Here is a 14,447-nt window from a genome sequence, read left to right as displayed (position 1 = left end):
GCTCTGCTTGTAAAATGACAACCAAAGGAGCCCCAGGTGCTGGTCTCTGGAGGAGCCATGTACAGAGCTGCACAGGGAATGGTGAGGAGCCTCTAGAAGAATCAGGCTCACAGCTGAGTCCCAATGGGATGGTGTCCAGGTCACAACATGGCCTCATCCAGTGTGGATACGGTAGGGGTTTTAATGGCTTCCATGGACCACTTGGTCTTGCTGCACGATTCCTGTTGTGAAGCCAGGCCAACCCATCCTGGGAAGTGGCCCTAGATGCACCCAGCCTTACATGGCCTTGAGCTTCCAGCAGGGGGCACCCTTGCTCCCTGCCTGGGCCGCTCCCTCAGCCTTTGTGCAGAAGCCCTCAGGTCATGATCCTGTTTAGGGAGGTATTCCGTGTGCTCTGCTTTCATAGTTAAACTTATTAGCCTTGGGTTAATGGTTGTGTTACCATTCATTCCCTGGGTGCCAGTAACTGCTAGGTTGAGTCCATGAGCCTCCCAGCAGCCCTGTGATTTTCCCCTCATTCTTTGTGTCTGTTGGTCCTGGCAGGTGATGGTTTGGAAGAGTAACTTTGATGTTGCTGATTATGGAGAAGTCAGCAAGGCGCAGAGGCCTCCAACCACACTGGCCAGCTCCGCCAGGAACCTGGTAAGTGGCTCGCTCGGCAGGCGTGGCCTGAGCCTGATGACTCTGGACTCAATGTGAGCAGCCTTGGGCTTGTAGATGCTGGAGGCTGATCTGGTCACAGCAAAGGAACCCTACTAAGATCTTCCAAGTCATAAGTTGATAATTGTGCTTTAATTCTAATCTAGAGAAATGAATGACAGACTGAGAGAGCCACTGCCAGTGTCCAGAATCCTGACCCGCTCAGTAGGGAAGGTTTCCATGGCACGGGCTGCTGCTAGAGTGAGACCCATCCCACGCTAGACTTCCTTGGGCCATACGGCCCCAATGGGGTTCCTCGAGGGTACAAGGCCCAACCCAAGCCTTGAACAAATACAAATGCAAATGCAAAGGCTGTAGTCTGGTAGCTTTCACTTCCTTTTTTTTTAAGCCTTGGGAGAGGAAGTTCCTGAGCCACAAACCATTTTTAGTAACTTGATTGGTAAAGGGACATTCAGTGTTCCTGAAGTAAAATAGCTAATAATATATATATATATATTTTACCAATATTTAGGAAAAATGTTGGTAATTGATAAAATCTCATCAATAAACTTAAATTTGTCTTTGGCTAAAATAAACCAGGATTGTAGAACCCTGAGAGTGTTAAGCTCCCATAGGCACAGACTTCTTAAATCTCTCTTCCCTGGACCTCAGTTAGAAGCACCATGGCTTCCTCCACAGGCGGAAACAAGCCTGAACAACAGGAAGCGGCTCGCCCAAAGCCCCTAGCAAGTCAAGGCTGGGGCCCAGAATAGAGCCAGGAAGCTTCCTTCATCTGTGACTCCAGCAGCTGGCTCTCGCCCACCACCCACCCCTTGTTCTGCGCTGGGGCCACCTATAGGAGTAGACCACATTGGGAATACAATTTTCTCCCAAGGATCGCCTTCCTGGCTGGCCCCTGGGGCTGGGCGGTTTTGTTCTTCCTTGGCATTTGCTGATGATTCTCCAGCCTTTGAGGCCACTGGGAGATGTCTGTGTTGTGTTGACGTCCTGCTTGCTGCCAGTTCATCTACCCAGACAGGCACTTCCGACCACAAGGCTAGGGTCCTCTGAGGTCCCTGCCCTCTCCATTCTGACTCTGGTCTGTTGGGCACTTATGGTGAGCTAGGCACAGTGAAGGCCTGCTGCCTGGGCTGCCCCGTTCATTCCCTCCAGAATGAGAGGTAAAGTCACTGCTCTGGTTCACGAGCTGAGTCGTGGCTGGCCTCTCTGAGCAAGGCTCACCAGGCGAGGAAGTGCAGGTGGCAGAGCGCTGCTGGGCAGCTCGTTCCCATCCTGGGAGGAACTGTTGGCATCTTTGGAAAGGTTAGTCTCTGCGGGGTGGGGGAAAATGCCAAACTTTTTCTTAACATTTATTAGGAAAATAACTTGGCCAGATTGTCTCTTGTGGGCACCCTTCTTTCCCAGAGCTTCAGAGCCTGAGAATCATGTAGAGTAGGGGAAAACAGCATGGCAGGATAGGGCATGCGTGGGTGAACTGCTTGGAAAGGCTTGAGGCAGCCAGTTGTTCCCAAACCTCCTTAAGACCCGCAGCAAACCTGCTGTCCCAGCTGTGTCCAGCGGCACCCGTACGTAAGGCCCAACCAGGGAGCAGGCTGTGGGCTTTGGAGTCCTAGAACTCGGTCTGAACTTGCCGTGTGGCCCCGGACGAACACTCACTCTCCAAGCCTCCATCTTCTTCCTCAGGGGACCCAAAGTACCAGACAGGCAGGTTCTGAGTACCCCCGTGCATCATGTTGGTAGGTTCTGCTACTCTCTAGAATAATGCATTAATCCCATAGTTGTTCTTGGTCAAAATAAGAGCTCTTTGCTCTTTGTCATAAGTCCCTTTGAGAATTTTGTATTAAAAATTATTTATTTATTTGAGAGAGAGAGAGAGGGAGAGGGAGAAAGAATGGGCACACCAGGGCTTCCTGCCACTACAAACTTTCTCCCAATGCCTGTGCCTCTTTGTACATATGACTTTACAGGGGTACTGGGGACTCGAACCTAGGCTATTAGGCTTTGCAAGAAAGTGCTTTTTAAAAAAATTTTCTTTATTTATTTGCAAGCAGAGAGAGAGGAGAGACAGAGACGAGAGATAGATGGAGAATGGGCACGCCAGGGCCTGTAGCCACTGCAAACGAACTCAGATGCTTGTGCCTCTTGTGCATCTGGCTTACGTGAGTCATGGGGAATTGAACCTGGGTCCTTTGGCTTTGCACGCAAATGCCTTAACCTCTAAGCCATCTCTCCATACTTACAAGCAAGTGCTTTTAACTGGTGGACCATCTCTTCAACTTCTTCCTTTGAGAATCTTTTAAAAAAATTATATTATTATTTATATGAAAGAGGGAGGAAAGAGGAAGAGGCAGATGTAGAGAGAAGGGGCATACCAGGCCTTCCAGTCACCACATATAAACTCCAGACATGTGCACACCTTGTGCACCTGGCTTACATGAGTACTGGGAACCGAACCTGGGTCCTTAGGCTTTGCTGGCAAGTACCTTAACCAGTAAGCCATCTCTCCAGCCAAAGAATCTTTTATGTTTGTTTGTTTTTGGGTTTTTTGTTTTTCAAGTTAGGGTTTCATTCTATCCCAGGCTGACCTGGAATTCACTATGTAGTCTCAGGGTGGCCTCGAACGCACAGTGATCCTCCTACCTCTGCCTCCCAAGTGCTGAGGTTAAGGTGTGCACTACTACACCTAGCTAAGAATCTCTCTCTTTTTTCTTAAGTATTTTATTTATTTATTTGCAAAGAGAGAGAATAAATGAATGGGTGTTCCAGGGCTTCCAGCCACTGCAAATGAACTCCAGATACATGCACCATTTTGTGTATCTGGCTGTACATGGATACTGGGGAATTGAACCTGGGTCATTAATCTTTGTAGGCAAGCACCTTAACTGCTGAGTAGTTTCTCCAGCCCCTCCTTTGAGAATCTTGAGTAGACAAATATATCAAATATCAGCACCTTCTTGGGGGGGGGGGGATTCTCTGAAAATGAAAGAGAGCCAGGGCATTTATTTTGCTTGGTTTTATTAAAATTGGCCATTGTGACCATGTTTCACCATACAGCTCAGTGGCTGTGTACTCCGTTCACATCGTTCAGCTGTCACCACCATCTCTAGACCTTGTTCGTCCTCCCAGACTGAGGACAGCTAACTTTTGTAACACTGTCCTGTGGGTAGCTTTACTCCTGAGATCTGAAAGGAAGCTCATGAGTGCTTTCTCACCCTTCTTGCCAAAGACTACCCTGGCACTGAGATGTCCCGGCTAGCCAGTGTCTCAGCTCCTCTGGGGAGTGCGGGAGCATTGCCACAGCCTGTGACCTGACAAGCCCCACCCCCATCTCTAGCCACGCTTCATCCTTGCCTCAACTCAGGATTGCTCAACCGCAGCACTGTTTGTATTTGGGGACAGATAATTCTCTGCTGTGGCTGCTGTCTTGTGCCCTGTTGAGTACATCCTTGGCCTTTACTCAGCAGATACCAGTAGCTTTTTATTTTATTTTTTTCCTTTTTGAGGTAAGATCTCACTGTAGCCCAGGCTGACATAGATTTCACTGTGTAGTCTCAGGCTGGTCTTGAACTCAGTGATCCTCCTACCTCTGCCTCCCAAGTGCTGGGATTAAAGGCGTGCGCCATGACGCCCGGCCCACAAGTAGCATTTTTATTTCACTATGTTCAGATTTTGTCAGATGTCTTCTGCCTCAGGAGTAGCCCAGAGAAAAAGCTGTGGGGAGCACAGGGAGGGGAAGGATGGAGCGTGAGAAAGGAACTGAGAAGTCCATTCTGCAGCTCTGTGTGAGGCTTCTGCTCAGTTGAGTCACTTCTGGGCTCCCACCGGCACCTTTGGTTCAGGTTTCTCAGACTGGGTTTCTGACAGAATCCTGTTTTGTACCAATGGTATTGGGTCTGTCAAATTTTAGGGTCACCCAGAGATGATGGTAAACAGTAGGAAAAGACCCTGTTCCTTTAGCCACTTGGTATTTTTTCTTTTACTATTGAGAGAGAGAAAGAGACAGATAGAGAGAAAGAGAACAGGCACACCCAGGGCCTTCAGCAGCTGCAAACAAACCTCAGACACGCGCGCACCATTGTGTGCATCCAGCTTGGATGCTGGAGGATTGAACCTGGGTCAGTTGGCTTTGCAGGCAAGTGCCTTAACCACTACGCCATCTCTTCAGCCTGTCACTTGGATTTCTTAAAGTCAAAGTGCATTCTTGCCCTTCCTGTCTAAAGGCTTCCCTGAATCAGAAAAATGTCTGACGAAGGTTTGGTGGTTGGCCCGGGTGGCTTGACTTGTCAGAGCCCACAAATAACACAGACATGCTCCAGAAGCTGTGACTCTGCGCCCTCTGTGTCCTTCAGCTCCGTCTGCACGTCTGTCATACCGTTGCTGAAGCAGCATGAGTGCCCCTGGGACTGGGGCATTTCAGGGAGTGCCGGAATTCTTCGCCATGTGGCTGATCTAGTGGGATCATAAAGAACTAGAGGAACAGGCCCTGGCAACCCCCCTTCCCCCAGCAGACTGGCAGCAACAGCCTTGAGAGCCTGTGACGGTGTCTTCTCCTGGACATCCCCTCTCCTCACACAGGCCACTGACCCCTTCCTTGACATAGTGGCTCAGCTTTCAGATCCTGGAACGAAGGCCACCCTGAAGCCCACTCCAAGCAGTGCTCTGTTCGCTGCAGAGCTATTTTCAGCCTCTGGTTGAAATTCACAGCTTATTTTTAGGTACATTTCATGTTGAAAAGCAAAAGCCATTTCCCAGCCATTCAGAATGAGAATAATGGGCGCTGTTTTCCCTGTGTTCTTGGCTGAGATGTGCAGAAGAGGGATCTCAGGGCTGTGGCCGGGCATTTTTGTCTGCTTGGAAGGTTGCCGATGAAGGGGTCCAGGCCATGCTGTGAGGTAAAGGTGGGCAGGAGCCCCATGTTCTGTCCTGTGACATGTGACAAGCCCCCAGACTGGAGAAAAATGCAAGGGTTACCTGGAGACAGATGAGGACATGAGTTGGGACCGGGGGTGTTGGGGGGCGGGAGGGGCAGAGGGTTTTCAGCAGCAACTACTTTGCAAGCGGTTCCCGGGTCTCGTGCTCGGCCCCGTTCCCAGCCCCTGCCCTGGCCTTCCACCTTCCCTGTACTTACCCACTTGCCTATTATTCGGGTCTTGGGGCCTTTCCATTAGGAGAAGGACCCTGAGTTTGGTCGACCTCAGCCACCATAGGTCATATTCCTATCCTAGCCACAGAAGCACCTTTAATCTACTTTTAATGAACAAGGACACATTTATTCGGACTTACTTTTATTTCTTCCCTCCCTCCAAAAGTCAGAGGCCAGTTATGCAGTTGAGAAGGAGGTTATGCTGGGTGGGGTGAGAGGAAGAACATAGAGTTCTAGGTAATTCAATGAAACTGATTTAAAAAACAAACAAACAAACACCCAAACAACAGTTCCTGAGTTCATAGCGTTGGCTGCTCTTCTGTTTGGACATTAACCTTGACTTCTGAGGTTCAGGGACTTGCTTTGCTCACTTATCAAGATTGCACTTGAAGGAGAAAAGCCTACCTGTGGTTAAGAGCTTCGATTCTGGCTTCCGACCAACCTGTGATTGAATCCTGTCCGGGCCTTCTTTGGTCTTTCACCCTGGTGAGTGGCAGGATCTCTCTGGGCCCCAGTTTCCTTTTCTGTCAAATAGGTAGGTGCTGGGCCCTCCGTCATGAGATTTCATGGGTGGCCTGGCAAGCAGCAGTTGGCACTGTGCCTGGCATATGGCAAGTATTCACCAAACTGTAGCTATTTAAAAAAAAAAATGTTCCTGGGGCTGAGGAGATAGCTTGGCAGTTAAAGGTGTTTGCTTGCAAAGCCTGATGGTCCGTGTTCAATTCCCCAGTGCTCATGTAAAGCCAAAGTGGTACATGCATCTGATATCGTTGGTGGTGACAAGAAGTCCTGGCACAGGATGCCCTTTAAGTTTCATTTTCAAACTCTGTTCCACTGATAGTCAACTACAGCTAGTGTTTCAAAACCTGACAGGGCGAGGGGCAGTGGGCAGGGGGGGGGTCAGGTCTGACTGGAATCATCTTCCATGCAGGCTCCCGGCTAAACGTGGTCCTTGTGGAGACTGGGGAGATGTTTCCTTCCTGCAGCTTATGTTGTGTCCCAATGACAGACTCAAGCCCCTGGACTCCCAGAGGAGAAAGTAAATCTCAGAGGCAGGTGGAAACACCTGTTCTCCTCCCTGTCCCCTTCTACCACCACAGACTCCTCAAGACAAGATACCCAGGGGCTCCAGCTTCCAGTGCTAGAGCTGTCCCTGGAAGATGGGCTGCAGCAGCCAAAAATGTTGGGCCTTAACCTTGACCCTCCTTCCTGAGAATGCCCTTTTTTTTCTTTTCAAATTTTTTTTTCATTAACAACTTCTATGATTATAAAAAATATCCCATAGTAATGCCCTCCCCCCCCACTTTCCCCTTTGAAACTCTATTCTCCATCATATCCCCTCCCCCTCTCAATCAGTCTCTCTTTTATTTTGATGTCATGATCTTTTCCTCCTATTATGATGGTCTTGTGTAGTGTCAGGCACTGTGAGGTCATGGATATCCAGGCCATTTTGTGTCTGGGAGGAGCATGTTATAAGGAGGCCTACCCTTCCTTTGGCTCTTACATTCTTTCTGCCACCTCTTCCACATTAGACCCTGAGGCTTGGAAGGTGTGATAGAGATATTATAGTGCTGAGCACTCCGGTCACTTCTTTCCAGCATCATGATGCCTTCTGAGTCATCCCAAGGTTACTGCCATCTGAAAAGAGAAGATTCTCTACCAAAAGTAAGAGTAGCATTAATATAAGGATATGAACATTAAGAGAAGTGCTTACTGGGCAGTTTGATAAGCATACTATATACATTTAGCCAGACAGCAGCAGACGTTACACCCCTAGGGCTCATGACACCCCTGGTTTAAGTTTTCAGTATCAGGGATATATTCCCTCCCATGTAGCAAGCCTGTAGTCCAATTAGAGGGCAGTTGGTTTCCACCATGACAGATGTGCCACTATTGTACCCATTGGCTCATTTGGCCTGGCTGGCCAAATATAAGGCTTGCAGTGTCCACTGTTGAGTATCTTCACTGGTGTTTTCTCTCTCTCCCATTGAACTGCATGCAGAATGGCTTCTTCCAGCTTTCTGTCAGCTGGTCTACATGGAGGAAGTTATCAGCTCAGTTCCAGCAGGATTTCTTAGTGGCCTTGCAGCCCAAGTATATGGAGTCTTCAGCAATAGGGTCTTACCATCTATTCCTGATGGGAAACCAAGGGCTTCGGTAATGGCCTATAATGTTTTGGGGGCATCAGGGACTTCCCTGGCCAAAAACTCACTGGAAGGTATCCCATCCCTGGCACTAAAAATTTTCTAGCAACAATCTATGGCTCCTGAGTGTTCCATTGTCCAAAAAAGTAGGTTTCCATATGATTTATTTATATCCTCTTAGATTTTGATTAGCCCTCCCTCCACCTTTCCTTTACTCAATCTCTTCCCCTGACCTCACTTGGGCCTTTTCACCCCCTACTAATCTATTCTACTTACATATATACAATACCATCCTATTAAGTACCCCCCCCCTTCCTTTCTTTTCCCTTTATATCTCTTTTCTAGCTTACTGGCCTTTGCTACTGAGTTTTCTTCCTACTCAGAAGTCCAAGCATCTGTAGTTAGGATCCACATATGAGAGAGAACATGCAACGCTTGGCTTTCTGGGCCTGGGTTACCTCACTTAGTATAATCCTTTCCAGATCCATCCATTTTCCTACAGATTTCATAACTTCATTTTTCTTTACCACTGAGTAGAACTTCATTGTATAAATGTGCTATATCTTCATTATCCACTCATCAGTTGAGGGACATCTAGGCTGGTTCCATTTTCCAGCTATTGTGAATTGAGTGGCAATAAACATGGCTGAGCAAGTATCTCTAAAGTAATGAGATGAGTCCTTAGGATATATGCCTAGGAGTGCTATAGCTGGGTCATATGGTAGATCTGTTTTTGGCTGTCTCAGGAACCTCCACACTGATTTCCACAATGGCTGGACCAGATTGCATTCCCACCAACAGTGTAGAAGGGTTCCTCTTTTTCCACATCTTTGCCAGCATTTATGGTCATTTGTTTTCATGATGGTAGCCAATCTGACAGGAGTGAGATGGAATCTCAATGTAGTTTCAATCTGCATTTCTCTGATGTCTAGGGATGTAGAACATTTTTTAGATGCTTATATGCAACCCATATTTCTTCTTGTGAGCACTCTCTATTTAGTTCCATAGCCCTTTTTCTTATGTATTTGACAGAGAGAGACCATGGCTCATTTTTTAATTGGCTTGTTTGATTTCTTATTATTTAATTTTTTGAGTTCTTTGTATATCCTAGATATTCTCTATCAGATGTATAACTGGCAAAGATTTTTTCCTATTCTGTAGGTTGCCTTTTTGCTTTATTCACAGTGTCCTTTGCTGTACAGAACCTTTGTAATTTCATGAGGTCCCAGCGGTTAATTTGTGGTTTTATTGCCTGAGCAATTGGGGTTATATTCAGAAAGTCTTTGCCAAGACCAATATGTTGAAGGGTTTCCCCTACTTTTTCCTCTAGCAGTTTCAGAGTTTCAGGTCTGATGTTAAGGTCTTTAATCCATTGGACTTAACTCTTGTGCATGGAGAGAGAGAATCTATTCACTTGTTCATGAGGGATATTGGTTTGTAACTTTTTTTGTTCTATCTTTGCCTGGTTTATGTATCAGGGTGATGCTGGCTTCGTAGAAGGAGCTTGGTAGAATTCCTTCTTTTTCTGTTTTATGGAAAAGCTTAAGAAGCAATGGCATTAGTTCTTCCCTGAAGGTCTGGTAAAATTCACCAGTGAATCCATCTGGGCCTGGACTTTTTTTAGTTGGGAGATTTTTGTAACTGCTTAGATCTCCATACTTATTATAGATCTGTTTAAGTGATTAGTCTCATCTTGATTTAATTTATGTAGGTCATATATATCAAGGAAATCATCCATTTCTTTCAGATTTTCATACTTTGTGGAGTATATATGTTTTTATAGTATGTCCCTAACTTTTTAAATTTCTCTGTTATCTGTTATGATGTTGCCTTTTTCATCTCTCATTTTATTAATTTGTATCTCTTCTCTTTTTAGGTCAGATTTGCTAAGAGTTTATCAATCTCATTTATCCTTTCAAAGAACCAACTCTTTGTTTCATTGATTCTTTGTTGTTGTTGTTTTTTTATTTCTACTTCATTAATTTCTGCCCTAATCTTTAGTATTTCTTCCTATCTACTGCTTTTCAGTTTGCCTTGTTCTTCTTTTTCCAAGGCTTTAAGGTGAAGCATTAGGTCATTTACATGAGACCTTTCTAATTTCTTAATATAGGCACTTAAAGCTATAAATTTCCCTCTTAGGACTGCCTTCATTGTATCCCAAAGGTTTTGGTATGTTGTGTTCTCATTATCATTTGACTCTATAAATTTTTTGATTTCCTTCTTGATTTCTTCATTGACCCATTCATTATTTAGTAGTGTATTGTTTAGTTCCCATGATTTTGTATATGCTCTGTAGTTTTTCTTGCTGTTGATTTATAGTTTAATTCCATTGTGGACAGATAGAATGTAAGGAATTATTTCAATTTTCCTGTATTTGTTTGCTTTGTGTCCTAATATATGGTCTATTTTAGAGAATGTTCCAAGTGCTGTGGAAAAGAATATATATTCTGCAGTATGTGGATGAAATGTTCTGTAAATATCTGTTAGGTCCATTTCTTCTATGACCTCATTTAATCTGTCTCTCTGAATCTGCCTCTCTGTTTATTTTTTGCTGGGATGACCTGTCAATTGATGAGAGTAGGGTGTTGAAGTCACCCGCTACAACTGTGTTTGGGGTTATCTGTGACCTTAGTTCTAATAGTGTTTGTTTGATGAAGTTGGGAGCCCCCATGTTAGGTGTATATATGTTTAGGAATGTAATGTCCTTCTGTTGGAGTGTGCTCTTAATCAATATAAAGTGATCTTCCTTATCTTTCCTAACTAATGTTGAGCTGAAGTCTATACTGTCAGATATTAGGATAGCAACCCCTGCTTGTTTTCTAGGCCCATTTGCTTAAAACACTGTTTTCCAACCTTCTACCCTAAGATAATGTCCATCCTTTGTAGAAAGGTGAGTTTCATGGAGGCAACAACTTGAAGGATCCTGCTGTTTGACCCAGTCTGCAAACCTATTTGGTTGGGGCACTGAGGCTATTGATATATTAAGAGTTATTATTGAAAGGTGTGTATTCATTTTTGCCATTTTTTATTGTTTTCTAGTTCTTCTGGTTTTACCTTTGCTCCCTTGTCTCAACTAGTATTTGAATACGGTTTGTTTTTTCCAGGTTCCTTGTATGTGTGCTTTCCTTTCTCTTTAGTGTGGAGGATCCTTTCAAGTATTTTCTGTAGAGCTGGTTTGTCTTCAAATATTCCTTTAGCCTGCTTTTGTTGTGGAATGTCCTTATTTCTCTGTCTATTTGAATGGATAGCTTTGCAGGATAAAGTAACCTTGGTTGACAGTTGTTATCTTTCAGAACTTGGAATACATCACTCCAAGCCTTTCTGGCTTTTAAAGTTTGTGTTGAGTAATCTGCTGTGATCCTGATGTGCTTGTCTTTGTAGGTAATTTGATTTTTCTTTCTGACTGCTTTCAATATTTTTTCTTTGGTTTGTGTGTTTGGTAGTTTAATTATAATATGATGAGGAGAGTTTCTTTCCATGTTTTGTCTGGTTGGTGTTCTAAAGGATCCCTGTATCTGCATTGGCACCTCTTCTCCAATTTGGGGGAAGTTTTCTCCTGTGATTTTGTTGAAAACGCCTACCATGCCTTTGGAGTAAAATTCTCCTTCTACTATACCCTGAATTCGTATGTTTGATCTTTTCATAGTGTCCCAAATATCTTGAAATTCCCATTCATACTTTCCTATTAGTTTATCTTTTTTTTGTTGTTGTTGTTTTTTTGAGGTAGGGTCTCACTGTGGCCCAGGCTGACCTGGAATTCTCTATGTAGTCTCAGGGTGTCCTTGAACTCATGGTGATTCTCCTACCTCTGCCTCCCAAGTGTAGGGATTTAAAGGTGTGCGCCACCATGCCTGGCTGTCTTTCTTTTGTTGGACCTGCTCTTCTAGTTTAGATATTCTGTCCTGTCCTTTATCCATTCTACTGGTGAGATTTTCTACAGAGTTTTTTATTTCATTAACTGTGTTCTTCATTGCTCGTAATTCTGACTGGTTTTTCTTTATTATTTCTATTTCCTTATTTATGTCTTGTATTGACCTCTTTATTTCATTAAACTAGTTTCCTGTGTTGTCTTTGATTCCTTTGATTTCCTCTTTGACTTCTTTGAACATACTTATAATCATTCTTTCAAAATCCTTCTCAGGCATTTCCTCTAACTCGTTCTCACTGGAGGTTATATCTTATGGATTAATACTTTTTGGTGGATTTATATTATCTTGATTTTTGGTGTTTCTTGTGTTATAATGTATATATTTTTGCATCTTGGATTAATTTAATGCTTGGCTTTTTTAGTTAGCTGTAGTATTAATAGATGTATCAATCAATCTGATGTTATATATCTTCAGGATAGGAGCTTAAGGTGCTAGGTGTGGCTCTTAAGACTCTAAGTATCTACAAAAGTGACCCTAGGTGTTGGGTTTGCCTGCTATGAGACTATTCAAGTAGGCTGAGTGGAACAGAATACAGGCAGATTCTGAAATTTAACTAAACAATATACATATTCAATGAAAAACAGCACAGAGTATTTATGCAAGAGTAGGTATTATGACATCCAGATCCTCTAACAAAGTTACTATCCCTTAGGGTGTGTGGTGCCCCACACCCTTAATCCTGTCAACTAGGAGGTTAAGATTTCTGGTCAGCTAAAATGAAACCCTTCCTTAATGAACAACAGAAGAGGAAACAAAGGCACTATAAATCAAGAAGCAACAAATAACAAGCCCAAAATATAGCTTATTTAAGAATGGCAGATCCGACCATCCATCAGATTTAACATATAATTTATCCTGATATGGAAGGTGCAATTAGCACTTCCTATATACCAGGCTTATTTGGTGGGTACTGACCTGGTGTAATCCCAGTTACCTTTTGGGATGATTTTGGTCTCAGTTATGCTGTGCTCCTGCTTGGGTCCCTCTTTAGTGCAGTGTGGGTTCAAGTAGACTGGCTGGGCCGTTGGATCGGTGCTCTGGTTGCCGGTGCTGGGTGCTGTGATCTCCCTCTGGTGTCTGGTGCTTGCTGTCGCTTGTGCTGGTGGAGGCTGTGGATGGTGCCTCTAGTTCTCCCACTGGTCCACGTGATCCTCTACCTTGTGATCTGCTCCTTTGATGTTTGCTGTGGTTCTCCCTTCACGTTTCTTGAGTTTGCAAAGAGCTCCGGTGTGAGTGGAAAATCCCCTCACCTGGCTTCTCCTGCAGCTCAAGCCGAGCCTGTCAGCTGTGGCCCCGTGGACCTGGTGCCGCCACTGCTGGAGCTGCTTCTGCCTGCCTGTGTGGGCTCTGGATGCTCTGGATGTCTCCTACTTCTCTGCTGCCATTTTAATTTCTTATACACCTCACTTTTTAGTAGAAGAGTGTATTTTGCTGGGTTTTTTTTTTTTTTTGGTGGGGGGCTTTTTCTCCCCTAAACTACTTTGGCATGGTTCCTATGCCACCATCTTAACCAGAAGTGCCTTTTTTTTTTTTTTTTTTTTTTTGATGTAGGGTCTCATTCTGGCCCAGGCTGACCTGGAATTCACTATGTAGTCTCAGAGTGGCCTTGAACTCACAGTGATCCTCCTACCTCTGCCTCCCGAATGCTGGGATTAAAGGCATGCGCCACCACGCCCAGCTGGGTTCTTTTTGTTGTTGTTGTTTTGAAGTAGGCTCTTACTTTAACCAAGGAATTCACTATGTAGTCTCAGGCTGAGCTCAAATTCACAGGAATACTCTTACCTCAGGCTCACAAGTGCTGGGATTAAAGGTGTATTCCACCATACCCAGTTTTTATTGAGAAAGTTAATACTTGAACATACTGTAATTTGATCATATTTCCATTTCATTACCCTTTTTGACCCCCTCATCCCCAAACCTTATAATGTTTGACATTTACTGTCATCAGCCCATAGACTAAGTGTGTATGTATCACAATCACCGTGATGCATAGGGCCTATATATTACCATAACCAGGCATGGTGGCACACGTCTTTAGTCCCAGCACTCTGGAGGCAGAGGTAGGAGGATCACCATGAATTCAAGGCCACCCTGAGACTACATCGTGAATTCCAGGTCAGCCTGGGCTAAAGTGAGACCCTACCTCGAACAAACAACCAACAAAAAACACACATTACTGTCCCCAGTATGTCTGATTCAGTAGGTGTTGACATTTCTAACACATTTCTAGAGATGCCAATTCTGGTAGTATACGGACCCATTTGGAGAACCTCTGATCTATTGAAAAGCAGTCTAGCCAGTTGTGACTGGTGCGATCTAGGAAGAAGGGTAAGTTTCTATGACTGCAGAAGCTACAGCTTGTGAGTATCATTTGGAGAATTAGCATCCCTCTCACTGGAAAAGGAAAGGGATGTGGCTTTGCTTTGAATCTCAATGTTGTCAAGTCCCAGTACTGCCCCGTGAGCCCTTTAGACCCACGGGCACTCAGCAGTCTATTGAGAACCAGGCAGGCAGGCAGGCAGACATATGGCCGCACTGCCAGTGGAGGCGATCAGTAAGAAGGAAGGTGAG

At 44.7% G+C, this 14,447-nt stretch overlaps 1 protein-coding gene across 3 annotated transcripts in view; it reads left to right on the top strand.

Moving 5' to 3' along the window:
* The window catches only part of Poc1a (POC1 centriolar protein A), a 92,388-nt gene that overhangs the window by 40,360 nt on the left and 37,581 nt on the right, over positions 1-14,447 (top strand). For all 3 annotated transcript variants that reach the window (XM_004664312.2, XM_004664311.3, XM_045136982.1), the window contains one exon: positions 544-642. In XM_004664312.2, the coding sequence (XP_004664369.2) occupies positions 544-642 (99 nt within the window). The remainder of the gene's footprint in view (positions 1-543; positions 643-14,447) is intronic.

Source organism: Jaculus jaculus, chromosome 17 (genome assembly GCF_020740685.1).
Source record: "Jaculus jaculus isolate mJacJac1 chromosome 17, mJacJac1.mat.Y.cur, whole genome shotgun sequence".
Lineage (NCBI taxonomy): Eukaryota > Metazoa > Chordata > Mammalia > Rodentia > Dipodidae > Jaculus > Jaculus jaculus.
Note: the sequence above shows the minus strand (reverse complement) of the source record. Positions and strands in the feature narration are given on the sequence as shown.